Source organism: Myotis yumanensis, unplaced genomic scaffold, assembly GCF_028538775.1.
Source record: "Myotis yumanensis isolate MYYU_CA2020_CCGP unplaced genomic scaffold, mMyoYum1.0.hap1 SCAF_20, whole genome shotgun sequence".
In the NCBI taxonomy this organism is placed as follows: domain Eukaryota; kingdom Metazoa; phylum Chordata; class Mammalia; order Chiroptera; family Vespertilionidae; genus Myotis; species Myotis yumanensis.
The window spans coordinates 10,926,497-10,942,098 of NW_027223771.1; the positions used below are offsets into that span (position 1 = coordinate 10,926,497).

The window sequence follows — 15,602 nt, forward strand, 5'->3', positions numbered from 1 at the left end:
CTGCACAGGCTCTGTCCCGGGTGTGACGGGGCCTGGAGGTGTGTCCCTAGCCCCGAGTTTCCGCGAGGACCGGGAGTCATTTCCGAACAGGAGCCCGGACTCCCTCCGTCCCCGGTGGACGCCTGACCGGCAGGGGAAGCCGCTCCGTTTCCTAAACGATTTCCGTCAGAGACACAGTGTTTTCTTTCTTTTAATTTTTTATTTATTTTATTTTATTATTTTTTAAAATGTATTTTATTGATTTTTTACAGAGAGGAAGGGAGAGGGATAGAGAGCGAGAAACATTGATGAGAGAGAAACACCGATCAGCTGCCTCCTGCACAGCCCCCACTGGGGATGTGCCCACAACCGAGGTCCGTGCCCTTGACCGGAATCGAACCCGGGACCCTTCAGTTCGCGGGCCAACGCTCTATCCACTGAGCCACACCGGCCAGGGCACAGTATTTTCTTACTTTGTCTTTTTGTGCATCCACCCCCGAGGGTATTTTCCCACGGATTTTTAGAGAGAGTGGGAGGGAGGGGGAGAGACAGAGAGAAACATCGATGTGAGAGAGACACCTCCAGGGGTTGCCTCCTGCACGCGCTCTGACCAGGGCTGGGGATGAGATGGAGCCTTCCACCGAGGTCCGTGCCCTTGACCGGGAATCGAACCCAGGACCCCTCCGTTCCCAGGCCGGCGCTCTGCCCACTGAGCCACACCGGCCAGGGCGAGAGGCACAGGGTTTTCCATCCGCCAGGGAGAGGCCGGGACCACAACGGGGAACACGTGAGACGCACAGGGGGAGGTCGAGAGTGTGGATTGATTGACGCGTAGACGTGGGGGGTCCAGAAAGGCTCGGGGTGTCGCCGGGGTTGCGTTGGCCTCGGGAGGCGGGGTCCCGCGGGCGTCGTCCGGGCCACGGCCGGTGCGTGGGGGGGACCGTGACCACTGGCCCGGCCTGTGGGTCGCCGATCCGCGCACACGGCGTCCTCGGTGGCCCATGAGCCTTCCCGTGTGTCCTGCGTGAGGACGCGGCCTGCGCGCTGTTAGGTCTATACGCCACCAGGTATCCGAATCGCGGTGTCTGTGGATGCCACCTCCGGTCCCGTCTGAGAAGGAAGTGAAGGTCCGCGTGGGTGAGACCGCCCCGAGTCCGGCTGTCCTGGGGAGTCCACGGGCTCTGCCCCCTGCCCCCCCCAACCTGTGGCGGACGAAGCTGATGTTTTAGAAGCAGGCGACTCGGTGACCACCGCCCTTGTGTGTCCAAATATAGGCATTGGAATCCTGCTTCGGTTGCATTCAGATGGCGGGGTGCCGCCCAGAGAGAGGGGGGTCTGTGTGTCCACCCGGCACCTGGGTCCTTTTGTGGGTTCCTGTGGGCACCCCCTCATCTCCGGGAGAGAAGGGACGGGGTTCTGTGGGCACCCCCTCATCTCCAGGAGAGAGGGGACGGGGTTCCTGTGGGCACCCCCTCATCTCCAGGAGAGAGGGGACGGGGTTCTGTGGGCACCCCCTCATCTCCAGGAGAGAGGGGACATGGGGTTCCTGTGGGCACCCCCTCATCTCCAGGAGAGAGGGGACATGGGGTTCCTGTGGGCACCCCCTCATCTCCAGGAGAGAGGGGACGGGGTTCCTGTGGGCACCCCCTCATCTCCGGGAGAGAAGGGACGGTGGCAGGATTGTGTGTTGTCCTAGGAAGTGGTCTCCTTCGTTTTGTATTAAAAAAAAACAACAAAAAACAAAAAAACCCAGGCGAGGTGGATGGAGGGATGATGGCAAGGACAGCAGGTCTTTGTGACAGGAGGTCAGAGTGACGTGTAAATAACATAGAGACCTCGCCCTGGCCGGTGTGGCTCAGTGGATAGAGCGTTGGCCTGCGGACTGGAGGGTCCCGGGTTCGATTCCTGCTCAGGGCACATGCCCGGGTTGCGGGCTCCATCCCCAGTTGGGGGGCGTGCAGGAGGCAGCCGGTCCATGATTCTCTCTCATCATGGATGTCTCTCTCTCTCTCTCTCTCTCCCTCTCTCTCCCTTCTTCTCTGAAATCAATAAAAATATACTTAAAAAGAAATGTCACGTGGGGCCGTGGGCATGCTGAGTGCAAATTGCTTGGATCTCTGAGCTCAAGGCGGGCGATTACTAACATCATGGGCGGGGGGTGGGGGTTGGGGGGGGGGTGGGCTGCAGGAGACGGAGGCGGATGTGCGAGCCCGTCTGGGCCGGGCTGTGTGCCCCGCGGCTGGGTTCCTGAGTGATCGGCTGGGTTCCTGAGTGATCGGCTGGGTTCCCCGATGATCGGCCGGGCTCCCGGGTGATCGGCCGGGTTCCGGGGTGATCGGCCGGGCTCCGGGGTGATCAGCCGGGCTCCCGGGTGATCGGCTGGGCTCCGGGGTGATCAGCCGGGCTCCTGGGTGATCGGCCGGGTCCGGGGTGATCGGCCGGGCTCCGGGGTGATCAGCCGGGCTCCCGGGTGATCGGCCGGGTTCCGGGGTGATCGGCCGGGCTCCCGGGTGATCGGCTGGGCTCCGGGGTGATCGGCTGACTCATAACTCCCCCCGGGGGCGGTCCCGTTCAGGCTGTCCCACACTCGGGGCAGCCGTCTGGGTCACCCCTGGTCTGAGTTGAGTCAGTCGCCCGGCCCCGCGCGCCGGCGTCCTCATCTCTACAGCGAAGTCGTCCATCCGTGAGGTCCCCGGGGGCCTCTCCGTCCTGTTCTGTGGTTCCAGGCGTTTCCATAACCGAGGCCGCGACCTTCTTATGCTCTTAAGAAAGTGGGGGTGGGGGGGAGTAGAAGGTTCTGGAAACAGAATGGAGCCGAGGAACTCTAGGAAAAGGGACCGAGTCGGGTGCCGTCACGGAGGGTCTGCCCCGGGGCCGTGTCTGTTAACAGACTTCCGGTCTGCGTGTGCGCACACCACTCAGAAGGGGATCGTCCGTGAGCGGCCGTGTGGCCGAGCCGGAGCCGACAGCGGCCCGCCTCCTGGTCTCAGGTCAGGTGTCGCCTTCTGTCCTAGGGCCTCACAGATCCCCCCGGGCCTCACAGATCCCCCGGGCCTCACAGATCCCCCCGGGGCCTCACAGATCCCCCGGGGCCTCACAGATCCCCCCGGGGCCTCACAGATCCCCCCGGGACTCACAGATCCCCCTGGGCCTCGTCAGATCCCCCCGGGCCTCACAGATCCCCCGGGGCCTCACAGATCCCCGGGCGCCTCACAGATCCCCCCGGGGCCTCACGGATCCCCCGGGGCCTCGTCAGATCCCCCCGGGCCTCACAGATCCCCCGGGGCCTCACAGATCCCCCCCGGGGCCTCAAAGATCCCCCCCGGGGCCTCACAGATCCCCCCTCCGCCCTCACAGATCCCCCGGGGCCTCACAGATCCCCGGGCGCCTCACAGATCCCCCTGGGCCCTCACAGATCCCCCCGGGCCTCGTCAGATCCCCCCGGGCCTCACAGATCCCCCCGGGGCCTCACAGATCCCCGGGTCCTGGTCAGATCCCCTGGGGCCTCACAGATCCCCCGGGGGCCTCACAGATCCCCTGGGGCCTCACAGATCCCCCCGGGCCTCATCAGATCCCCCGGGGGCCTCACAGATCCCCCCGGGCCTCGTCAGATCCCCCTGGGCCTCACAGATCCCCTGGGGCCTCACAGATCCCCCCGGGCCTCGTCAGATCCCCCCGGGCCTCACAGATCCCCCAGGGGCCTCACAGATCCCCCGGGGCCTCACAGATCCCCCCCTGGGGCCTCACAGATCCCCCGGGGCCTCACAGATCCCCCCGGGCCTCACAGATCCCCCCGGGCCTCACAGATCCCCCCCTGGGGCCTCACAGATCCCCCGGGGCCTCACAGATCCCCCCGGGCCTCACAGATCCCCCCCTGGGGCCTCACAGATCCCCCCGGGCCTCGTCAGATCCCCCCGGGCCTCGTCAGATCCCCCCGGGCCTCACAGATCCCCCTGGCGCCTCACAGATCCCCCCGGGCCTCACAGATCCCCCTGGCGCCTCACAGATCCCCCCGGGCCTCACAGATCCCCCCGGGCCTCACAGATCCCCCCCTGGGGCCTCACAGATCCCCTGGGGCCTCACAGATCCCTCCGGGCCTCACAGATCCCCCCGGGCCTCACAGATCCCCTGGGGCCTCACAGATCCCCCCGGGGCCTCACAGGTCCCCCCAGGGCCTCACAGATCCCCCGGGGCCTGGTCAGATCCCGGTGGGGCCACACCTGGGGATAGAAACAGGCAAGCGGTCTAGAAGGTGGAGAGGGGACTGCCTGGGGCCTCCCTCGTTCCCTCACTTCATCCCCCACCCCCCCATCTGCAGACCAGGGGACCACACGCCTTCCCCTCTGTGGCCGGGACGCGGGCTGCACCGAGGTCAGATACCGGTGCGTGGCCAAGCGGGACTCAGTCCTCGCTGGTCTGGTTGCCAAGGTCACACCTCCTGCTCGCCTGCCCTGAGTTTCTCCAGGCTCGGCCCCGGCCCCAGCCCCCCGCCCCCCCCCCGCCCCCCAGTCCCGACCACACCCTCCCTGTGGCTCACAGACACGTAGCTGTGTGAGCTCCACCCAGGTCCAAACTCCAGCTGGCCGGGCCAGGCTGGGCGGGGGCCTCCCTCGGTGCCGTCGGGCTCGGCCACTCCCTCCCACGGCCTCGCTGTCCTCTGCGCAGGACCCTTAAGGAGGCCGTTCTGTGGGTGACAGAGGGCGCCCCAGGCCCGTCCTGGCTCCACTCACGCTGGTCCTCGAAGGGGATCCCCTGCGCTGGCCAGAGCTGGGCACCGGTCCCCCCGCCCAGGGCACGTGGGGGAGGGGGACATGCTCTGAAAGATCCAGCAGGCGGCCCTGGCCGGTGTGGCTCAGTGGATAGAGCGTCGGCCTGCGGACTGAAGGGTCCCGGGTTCGATTCCGGTCAGGGGCATGTACCTTGGTTGTGGGCACATCCCCAGTGGGGGGCGTGCAGGAGGCAGCTGATCGATGTTTCTCTCCCATCGATGTTTCTAACTCTCTATCCCTCTCCCTTCCTCTCTGTGAAAAATCAATAAAATATATTTTTAAAAAGAGAAAGATAGAGCAGGTGGAAGCTCGCTGTCCCAGTGCGTGTGAGCCCCAGGGCTTCCCCGTGGGCATCTCAGCGGTTCCCCTGCAGGATCGGAAGCCACAGATGAGTCATCGGCGAGCGAGTGTCTTGTGCGCTGTGGCCGTCGCTGTGGTCCTAGGAGACCGACAGACACCGGATTCTCCAGTTTCTCCAGTTTCTCGTTTTTTGTGTGTTTTTTTTTCAAAATTGATGTCAGAGAGGAAGGGAGAGGGAGAGAGAGAAACATCCATGAGGAGAGAGAATCACGGATCGGCTGCCTCCTGCACGCCCCACACTGGGGATCGAGCCCGCCACCCCGGCCTGTGCCCTTGACTGGAATCGAACCCGGGACCCTTCAGTCCGCAGGCCGACGCTCTATCCACTGAGCCACGCCGGCCGGGCCTGGAATTAAGTTGTTCTGAAGGTGGGTTTGGACCAAAGCCCTCGCCTGCAGCACCGTCTGGGAGGAATTCTCAAACATCTGGGGTAGAAGGAAGCATCGCACACGTTCTGACGTGTTTTGAGAGGCTGTGGAGACGGGCATCCCTGCCAGCTCCCCGCGCCTCCTCGCAGGGACACGTCCCCCGGGCGCCGTGCTGTTCTGAGGGTGACGTTGTTGGCTCGGGAGACTGTTTCAGAAAAGGACACCTTAGTCCTGGCCGGTGTGGCTCAGTGGGTAGAGCGTCGGCCTGTGGACTGAAGGGTCCCGGGTTCGATTCCCGCCAGGGGCACGTCATCCCTCGGTTGTAGGGGCGCGTGCGGGAGGCAACCCATCGATGTGTCTCTCTCACATCGACGTTTCTCTCTCTGTCGCTCCCTCTCCCTCCCTTCCACTCTCTCTCTAAAAATCAATGGAAAAAAATATCATCAGGTGAGGATGAACCACAAAAATAAATAAATCAATAGGAAAAGTGGCCGGCGTGGCTCAGGGGTTGAGCATCAGCCCATGAACCAGGAGGTCTCGGTTTGATCCCCAGCGTGGGGCGTGCAGGAGGCCGCCGATCCATGCTTCTCTCTCATCATGGATGTTTCTCTCTCTCCCTCTCCCTCCCTCTCTGACATCAATGAAAGGATATATTAAAAAAAAAAAAAAAAAAAAAGCCAAACCAGTTTGGCTCAGTGGATAGAGCGTCGGCCTGCGGACTGAAGGGTCCCGGGTTCGATTCCGGTCAAGGGCATGTACCTGGGTTGCAGGCACATCCCCAGTGGGGGGTGTGCAGGAGGCTGCTGATCGATGTTTCTCTCTCATCGATGTTTCTAACTCTCTATCCCTCTCCCTTCCTCTCTGTAAAAAATCAATAAAATATATTTTTTAAAAAAAGGGGGGGTGGGAAATGAGCACATTTAAGCAATGGATGCTTCTATCGCTTCCTCATCATTAAACAGTGAGCGCACAGCACGTACACTCTGGCCACGGGCGGGCGGGCGTGGCTGGCCGTGAACGTGCCCGCAGGCCACGCTTCCTGGCGGTGTTTGTGTCCTCCCCCGGCAGCCCTGTTTACCCACCTGCTTCCCTGCACGGTTGGCCCCTCCGCTCCCCCGGCTCGGCCCTCACGTGTGTGAGGCTGTCTCCGTCCGCTCAGGCCCCTCCTCCTGCAGTTCACATGCCGTGAGTGACCTTGGCCGCTCGCCTCTGTCCTGGGACTGAAGGTATTTCCTCCCGGAACTGGAGCCTGGGATATTTACACCGGGGACTTCCCCGTCGGGGTCCCCGGGCCAAACCGCTTCCTCCGAGGGGCCGTGGACGCCCCCCCACAGCCCCCCACGGGACAAAGTCAAGGCCGGTCCCTGAACAGGATGCGCCGTGTCTGCGAGGGGCCCCAGAGCCCGCTGTGCAGTCGGCACAGAAAGCCTTCCGTCGAAGGGAAGCGAACAGGTCGTCCCCTACCTTCTCGGGGTGACGGGGCGTTCCCATGGGGCGTTCCCATGGGGCACATCCTCCAGGCTGAGTGGGAACCGAAGGCCGCGTTCTAAATGCTTTGTATTTTGTATTTTTTAAAAAATATTTTTTATTGATTTCAGAGAGGAAGGGAGAGGGGGTGTGAGAGAGAAACATCAACATGTATAAAAGCCGAAGTGACCGTTCGACCGGCAGCCATGGCGTGCACTGACCACCAGGGGGCAGACGCTCAACGCACAGGCATGGAAACAGGGAACAGACTGATGAATCTCAGGGGGGATGGGGGAGGGGGGAGGGAGGAAGAGATTAACCAAAGATCTTCTATGCATCCTAGCGGCCTGGTGCACGGATCCGGTCACCGGTGGGGTCCCTCGGCCCGGCCTGCAGGGATCGAGCTGAAACCGGCTCTCCGACATCCCCCGAGGGGTCCCGGATTGCGAGAGGGCGCAGGCCAGGCCGAGGGACCCCACCGGTGCATGAATCTGTGCACCGGGCCTCTAGTCAGTAATGAGAGACAATCATGGATCGGCCGCCTCCTGCACACCCCCATAATCGGGGATGTGCCCCGACCGGGAAGCGAACCCTGACCTCCTGGTTCCTAGGTCGATGCCCAACCCGGGCGCCACGCCGGCCGGGCCAGAAGGGCTCTTCCTAACGGTGTTATGATTGGCCCAGCACGCTGTTGTCGCTGTGTGTAATCCTCAACCGAAGACGTGTTTCTTATTGATTTTAGAGGAAGAGAGAGAGAGAGAGAGAGAAACACACACATCGATGTGGGAGAGAAGCCGATCAGTTGCCTCCGTACACACGCCGCCCGGGGATCTGTTCTGCAGCCGGGCACGTGCCTGGAACGGGGATGGAGCCTCCCGGTGCACGGGACGCCCCTCAACCCTCCAAGCCTCTGAGCCGTCTGTCTCGATATCAGAAATACAGACGTGATTCCCAAGGAATCTACATCCGGGGAAACGCAGAGAGTGAGGTGTCTGTAACATCATCGAGCGAAATGCATGTAGTTAATTGTTCAGAATAACAGTGTCCGGTCACTGTTGTGGCAAAATGTCGGAGGAGGTGGCATGTCCTGAGGGACGAGGTAACGCCTGCTTTTGCCAGGTGCACGTTCATTTTAAGCCGAAGCGTAGGATGTGGGTCTCATGCGTGTGAGATACGGTGGCTTTATTATTATTATTTTTTTACTAGAGGCCCGGTGCATGAAATTCGTGCACTGCGGGGCGGGGGGGCAGGGGGAGAGCGGGGGGGGGGGGGGGGACGGTGCCCTCAGCCCAGCCTGCACCTTCTGCTATCCAGGACCCCTCGGGGGATGTCGGACTGCCGGTCTGACAGTCAGACATCCCTCTCACAATCCTGGACCGCTGGCTCCTAACCGCTCACATGCCTGCCTGCCGGTGGCCCCTAAGTGCCTGCCGCTGCCAGCCTGATCGCCCCTAACTGCTCCCCCCTTCCAACCTGGTCGCCTGCAACTGCCCCCCCTGCCAGCCTGGTCACCCCTCACTGCCCCCCCTGCCAGCCTGGTCACCCCACGCAGCCTGCTGTTTGGTCGTCTGGTTGTTTAAGTCGTCACAGCCCCTGACTTTTTATATATTAGGATTGATTTCCGAGAGGAAGGGACAGGGAGAGAGAGAAACATCCATGATGCGAGAGAACCATGGATTGGCCGCCTCCTGCACGCCCCCCACACTGGGGATCCAGCCCCCAACCCGGGCCTGTGCCTTGACCGGGAATCGAACCCTGACCTCCTGGTTCCTAGGTCGACGCTCAGCCACGGAGCCACGCCAGCCGGGCAGACAGGGTGGTTCTGGTCTCTCTCCCGGCCACTCCTCGGCTCACGGCCCGCACCTCTGGCCCCGCAGGTACGGCGTGAGCCCCGAGAACATCATCCTGTACGGGCAGAGCATCGGCACCGTGCCCACCGTGGACCTGGCCTCCCGCTACGAGTGCGCCGCCGTCATCCTGCACTCGCCCCTCATGTCCGGCCTGCGCGTGGCCTTTCCCGACACCCGGAAGACCTACTGCTTCGACGTGTTCCCCAGGTAAGCCCGCCCGCCCACCTGCGCCCCAAGCCCCAAGTCCTGGCCTGACGTTGCCGGTAACTGTCACCCCCGTGCCGGCGCCTTCGCGGACACGGAGGCGACCAGACACGCCCGCCGGGCCCGGCGTGGTCCTCGGGGTGTGGCCTGCGGTGCAGACCCGCCCGATGGCGTCCGAGGGCCCCGTTCGCTGGGACCGGCCCCCGGGCTTCCCTGCTCCAGCTGTCTGTCTGTGTGGGAGGCAGAGCATCGAACCCTGGCCTCCTGGTTCATAGGTTGATGCCGGGGGAGGGAGGGAGGGAGGGGCTCAGAGTTCGTGCACCGGGGGAGCGTGGGCTGCTGAATCGCCGAGAGCCGCATGCAGAGGTGTGACGGGCGCTTAGCGTGGGGCACGCGAGCGGCAGACTGCAGGCACCACGGGTTTGCTTCTTGCTGTTGTGGATCCTTTTATTCATTTATTTTAAATATATTTTATTGATTATTCACAGAGAGGAAGGGAGAGGGATAGAGAGCTAGAAACATCAATGATGAGAGAGAAACATCGACCAGCCGCCTCCTGCACGCCCCCCACTGGGGATGCGCCCGAAACCCAGGTCCGTGCCCTTGACCGGAATCGAACCCGGGACCCTTCAGTCCGCAGGCCGACGCTCTATCCACTGAGCCACACCAGATAGGGCATGGATTGCTTTTTAGAGAGAGAGGCAGGGAGGGGGCGAGACAGAGAGAGAAACATGGATGCGAGAGACACGTCCACGAGTTGCCCCCTGCAGGCGCCCCAACCAGGGCCAGGGAGCAAGCCCGCCGGCCACCGAGGTCCGCGCCCTTGACCAGATTCGAACCCGGGACCCTTCCGTCCGAGGGCTGGCGCTGTCAGCACTGAGCACATGCGCGAGGGATTTTTTTTTTTTTTAATCCTCACCTGAGGACGTTTTCAGGGATATTGAGAGAACAGGAAAGAGGGAGAGAGCAAGAGAGGAACGTTGATGTGAGAAAGGAACATCCATCGCTTGTCTCCCGCGTGCCCCCCGGCCCGGGATCGAACCCCGCACCCCGGGCGTGTGCCCTGACCGGGAATCGAACTGTGACCTCCTGGTTCACAGGCCGATGCTCAACCACTGAGCCACACGGGCCGGGCTTTGAGGATTTTGATGGTCCTTCTGCAGCTGCTGGGGGTGAACTGTGGTCACGTAATTGTGCATACACGGCCGGCCTCGTTCACCAGGAGGGACATGGTGACCCCTGGGGTGAACCAGTTCAAGGCGGCGAATTCCGTGCCCGGGGAGTGCCCAGCGCTGCCCGCCCCAGGGCTGCGGCCGGGAATGCTAAGTGGCCGGCGGGCGCCTCCCAGGCGGCCTGGTTGGCACTGAATCGGCTACGAGAGGCCGGCCAGTGGCTGAACGGGAGGTGCCTGGCCTGCGTTGCCCTGGCAACAGAGCGAGAACAGCCTTTCTGAGTGACTCTTCAGCTCACTCCTTAACGGTCAAGCAGCCGCCAGTGTTTGCTGGTGGGTGGAGTGTGTGGCCTCGGGGGCCCGGCCGGCGGGGGCTCAGGGGCCGAGCGTCGACCTTGACCTATGGACCAGGAGGTCACGGTTCCATTCCCGGCCAGGGCACACGTCTCTCTCGCATCGATGTCTCTCTCTTATCTCTCCCTCTCTCTCCCTCTCTCTCTAAAAATCCATGGGAACATATCCTCCAGCGAAGATTTAAAAATAATAACTTGCCCTGGCCGGTGTGGCTCAGTGGATAGAGCGTCGGCCTGCGGACTGAAGGGTCCCAGGTTCCATTCCGGTCAAGGGCATGTACCTGGGTTGCGGGCACATCCCCAGTAGGAGATGTGCAGGAGGCAACTGATGGATGTTTCTCTCTCATCGATGTTTCTAACTCTCTATCCCTCTCCCTTCCTCTCTGTCAAAAATAAAAAAAAATGTTTAAATAATAATAATAAAGAAAGAAATGAAAAACGAAAATCTCATAAAGGAGGGTCCCTTCCCATGTTCTTTTTTCAAAAAAAAATTTATTTTTGCCCCTGGCCAGTGTGCCTCAGTGGATAGACCATCGGCCTGCGGACTGAAGGGTCCCGGGTTCAATTCCGGGTCAGGGCACATACCCGGGTTAGGGCATTCCTTGATTTTTTTTAAAAAAATGTTTTTATGCCGTCAGGGACTTGCACACTTTTTTAAAAAATATTTTTTGTTGTTGATTTTTAGAGAGAGACAAAATGAGAGGAAGAGATAGAAACATTGATGAGAAAGAAACATCCATCGCTGCCTCCCGCACGCGCCCCACTGAGGGTCCCGTCCAAAACCTGGGCATGTGCCCTTGACTGGGAATCGAGCCCGGGACCCTTCGGTCCTCAGGCTGATGCTGTATCCACTGAGCAACACTGGCCAGGGCTGGGACGCATCTTTTAAGTGGAATGTTATTGGACTCACGCGTTCTTTTTTTTTTTTTTTTTTAAATATATTTTATTGATTTTTTTACAGAGAGGAAGGGAGAGGGACAGAGAGTTAGAAACATCGATGAGAGAGAAACATCTATCAGCTGCCTCCTGCACATCCCCAGTGCGGGGGATGTGCCCGCAACCCAGGTACATGCCCTTGACCGGAATCGAACCCGGGACCCTTCAGTCCGCAGGCCGGCGCTCCGTCCACTGAGTCACACCAATTAGGGCTTTGATGTTACATGCAGGGGGAGGTAGTTTATAAACACGGCTCTTTTTTTTAAAAATATATTTTTATTGATTTTAGAGAGGAAGGGAGAGGGAGAGAGAGAGATAGAAACATTCATGATGAGAGAGAATCATGGATCGGCTGCCTCCTCCATGCCCCCTACTGGGGATCCAGCCTGCAACCCGGGCATGTGCCCTTGACCAGGAATCGAACCTGGGACCCTGCAGTCTACAGGCCGACGCTCTGTCCACTGAGCCACACCAGCCAGGGCTATAAACACGACTCTTAACCTGCGAGGCTGCGGCTGCCGCCGTGGCTCTGACCTTGGCCAGGGACTGGCCTGGGCGAGGCTCTGCCATCCTCAGCTCTGCTCCCCGCGTCGCTCTTCACGGCTGGGCAGCTGTTTGCACACGGGAGGACTGTGTGTCACCTCACCGCCCCTCGCTGTCCCCGTGGCCTCGGACGGCGGTTTATCTCTGAGCTTCGGACCCTCCCTGCTACACAGATGACCTTTCTCCACGCCCACGCCCCCCGTGCCACGTCCCACGAGGTCTCCTGTGCAAAGGGCGAAAGGCTCCCGGCTCTGGTCACTGTTTAACCATGTGAGCGATTGCTTTGAAGAGAAAGGTCCCAGGAGGTCAGGGTTCGATTCCTGCTCAAGGCACAGGCCCGGCTTTTGGGCTCCATCCCTAGTGGGGGGCGTGCAGAGGGCAGCCGATCCACGATCCTCTCTCATCGTGGATGTTTCTCTCTCTCCCTCTCCCTTCCTCTCTGACGGCAATAAAAATTATCTTAAAATTAAGAATTTCTAGAGCAGTGGTTCTCAACCTTCCTGAGGCCGCGACCCTTTCATACAGCTCCTCATGCTGTGGGGACCCCCAACCATAACATTATTTTCGTGGCTACTTCATCACTGTCATGTTGCTACTGTGATGAATCGTCATGTAAATATCTGATATGCAGGGTGTATAGGGTCTCCCAAAATTCACGCAAGATTTGAATTCTGCGTGAGCATTAACAACAACAACAAAAAAACACAAAAGCCTGATTTTACTGGGTTGATTGAATCAGATTCTAACATCTGTTGCCCTTGGAAGTCAATCCCTTCCATTGGATCAGCATCGCCAAGTACCAATGACGGCCCAGGGGCAGGGACAAGGAAGACCAATGAAGACCACGGCTTTGCGTCTGTGCCAGCAAAGCCGTGGAGGCCATGTACCCGATGTGCTGTTCCACACATAACCCTAGACTGTGTCCTTTATGGATCCATAAAACATTTACAACTTTTAATTATAAACCTGTGTTTCCTATCAAAATTACTTCTTGCGTGAATTTTGGGACACCCTTTGTTTTGATTGTTACAAATTGAACATCATGAAAGCATCGCGATTCATTACAAAAACAATCTGTAATTATAGATGTGTTTTCCGACGGTCTTAGGCGACCCCTGTGAAAAGGTCGTTGGACCCCCAAAGGGGTCGCGACCCCCGGGTTGAGAACCGCTGCCCTAGAAAAAGAGGAATTGGTCTGGGATGTCGTCTGCGAGCTTCACTCAAGAATCCTTTCTCCCCCCGCAACCCCCTCTTCTCTCCGCAGCATCGACAAGATTTCTAAGGTCACCTCCCCGGTGCTGGTCATCCACGGGACGGAGGACGAGGTCATCGACTTCTCCCACGGCCTGGCCATGTACGAGCGCTGCCCGCGGGCCGTGGAGCCGCTGTGGGTGGAGGGCGCCGGCCACAATGACGTGGAACTTTACGCACAATACCTGGAAAGGCTAAAACAGTTCATCTCCCACGAACTGCCCAACTCCTGAGGGCGCCCCGGGTTCTTACCTCAGTGACAGCGAACGCCGGGCCCTCTGTTCCCGCACACGCTCTCCCGGGTGGCGGCCACGGCCACGGCCGGCGACCGGGGGAAGCGCCCGGCCCGGACGCCAGCGTTCTCACTGTTCTCACCCGAGAGCCCGGGAGGCCTCGGCCGCGTAGCTAGAGAATTTCTACTGATTCGCACCACCTCCGACTCCGACCGGCTGTGGCTCCAGCTCCGTGACCTTGTGGGGGGTCGGGAAGGAGGGCTGGGGGGGGGACGACGGGTTCTCGTGCCATGTGAGGATCCTCCCAGCTGCGTGGCTTCCTTACCCACCACTTGGGGTTCATTTAAGCAGAACCCCCCCCCCCCCCCCGCCATCCCCTCCCCCATGTCCTCCGCATTCACGGGTGAAGCTGTGATAGAGCAACTAAAACACTGGTGACTAAAATTCCTTCACCTTTTTTCTTTCTGTTCTTTCTTTTTTTTTTTTTTTTTTTTGTTAATCCTCCCCCGAGGCTATTTTTTCATTGATCTTTTTGAGCTGCGGTTGGTTCTCAACCTGTGGGTCGAGACCCCGTTGGGGGTAAGGGGTCGAACGACCCTTTCGCAGGGGTCGCCTAAGACCGTCGGAAAACACATCTATAATGAAATATCGTTTTTGTGATTAATCACTATGCTTTAATGATGTTCTATTTGTAACAATGAAAATCCATCCTGCATATCAGATATTTCCATGACGATTCATCACAGTAGCGACATGACAGTGATGACGTAGCCACGAGAATAATGTTATGGTTGGGGGTCCCCACAACATGAGGAACTGTATGAAAGGGTCGCGGCATCAGGAAGGTTGAGAACCACTGTTTTAGAGAGAGTGGGAGAGAGAGAGAGACACACACACACACATTGATGTGGGAGAGACACATCGATGGGTTGCCTCCTGCACGAGCCCCCGACCAGGGCCCGGGCCGGGGAGGAGCCTGCCACCGAGGTCCGTGCCCTTGACCCGGAATCGAACCCGGGACCCTTCGGTCCGCAGGCCGGCGCTCTATCCACTGAGCCACACCGGCCAGGGTCCTTAACTTTGGTCACCATGCTGGCCTTTTCCCCCAGAACAGATCATTTGGAAGGGTATCTACTGGACCGACCCTGACCAGCTTCACCAACTAGAACCGTGGAGCCATCACGGGAATATTCTTAAACAAAAGAAACTGGTGTGTTTTTTTTTGTTTTGTTTTTTTTCTCCAGTATCCATTTATTACTCAGTCCACAGTTTTCCTACGTGGATGGTCGGGTTGGTCCTCTGACCAGAGCCCGGCCGGCCTTCTCCTCCCGGCAAACCCTCCCCGCAAGCTTTTCACAAAGTCCCGTCCGTCTTTGCCGTGACCTTGTGCATCGATCCCTAACGGGTCCCTGTCCCCACCCCCCCCCCCCCCCGTCAGGATCCACCAATGAACTGCAGAGTCCTCGTCTGTAATGTACATGATTGGGTACATTTTGTTAATACGTTTTTATTCCTCGGTTTTGCTATTAAAAAAAATTTTTATACCATTTCCAAGACACACAAAAAAAAAAGACAAAAAAAAAAAAGGAAGAAAAAGTGAACGCCACGTTGATGCTTTGAAGAACTCGTGTCCCTAAAATTCCACGAAACACGTCCTCTCAGTTTAGCGGGGATGTGGGTCTGGGCGCTGGAGTTGCGCCTTCGACGCGTCCGACACGGAAGATGCTTCACGTTGCTACGCCGCCCGTCTTGGGAGGGGGTTTGGGTTTGGGTTTGGAGGGGTTTTGCTTTCATTTCTTTGCTTTTTTTCCCCTCAATTGTAAAAGCCTTAAACGTACTGTCAGCCTCAGACCGCTGTCGGGCGGGGTCGCGGTCGATGGCCAGTCCGCGTGCTGTGGCTCGGACGCGGCCCGGGGGTGGGTCACGGAATAAAGGATGCATGGACCGGAGCCTGGAGCCCTTCTGTGCCTTCCTCCCCTCCCTCCCCCTGAGAACATAACGGTGAGCAGCGCGTTCTGATTCGATTTCGAAGGAATCCCTCGGGGCTCAGGCACTTCGATCCCTTTCTCACGGGACGGGTGGGCCTTTGTTGGGTGGGAGAACTTAGAGGACTTTTGG

The 15,602-nt window shown here is 59.4% G+C and overlaps 1 protein-coding gene across 2 annotated transcripts in view; it reads left to right on the forward strand.

Annotated features, from left to right (window-relative positions):
* Positions 1 to 15,602, forward strand: part of ABHD17C (abhydrolase domain containing 17C, depalmitoylase) — a 39,111-nt gene that overhangs the window by 18,186 nt on the left and 5,323 nt on the right. Inside the window, exons 2-3 of one of the 2 annotated variants that reach the window (XM_070400439.1) lie at positions 8,821 to 9,000; positions 13,265 to 15,433. In XM_070400439.1, coding sequence (XP_070256540.1) covers positions 8,821 to 9,000; positions 13,265 to 13,484 — 400 coding nt within the window. In that variant the 3' untranslated portion in view covers positions 13,485 to 15,433. Of the gene's footprint in view, positions 1 to 8,820; positions 9,001 to 13,264; positions 15,434 to 15,602 lie in introns of those variants that run through there. The other variant, XM_070400440.1, reaches the window with a different exon arrangement.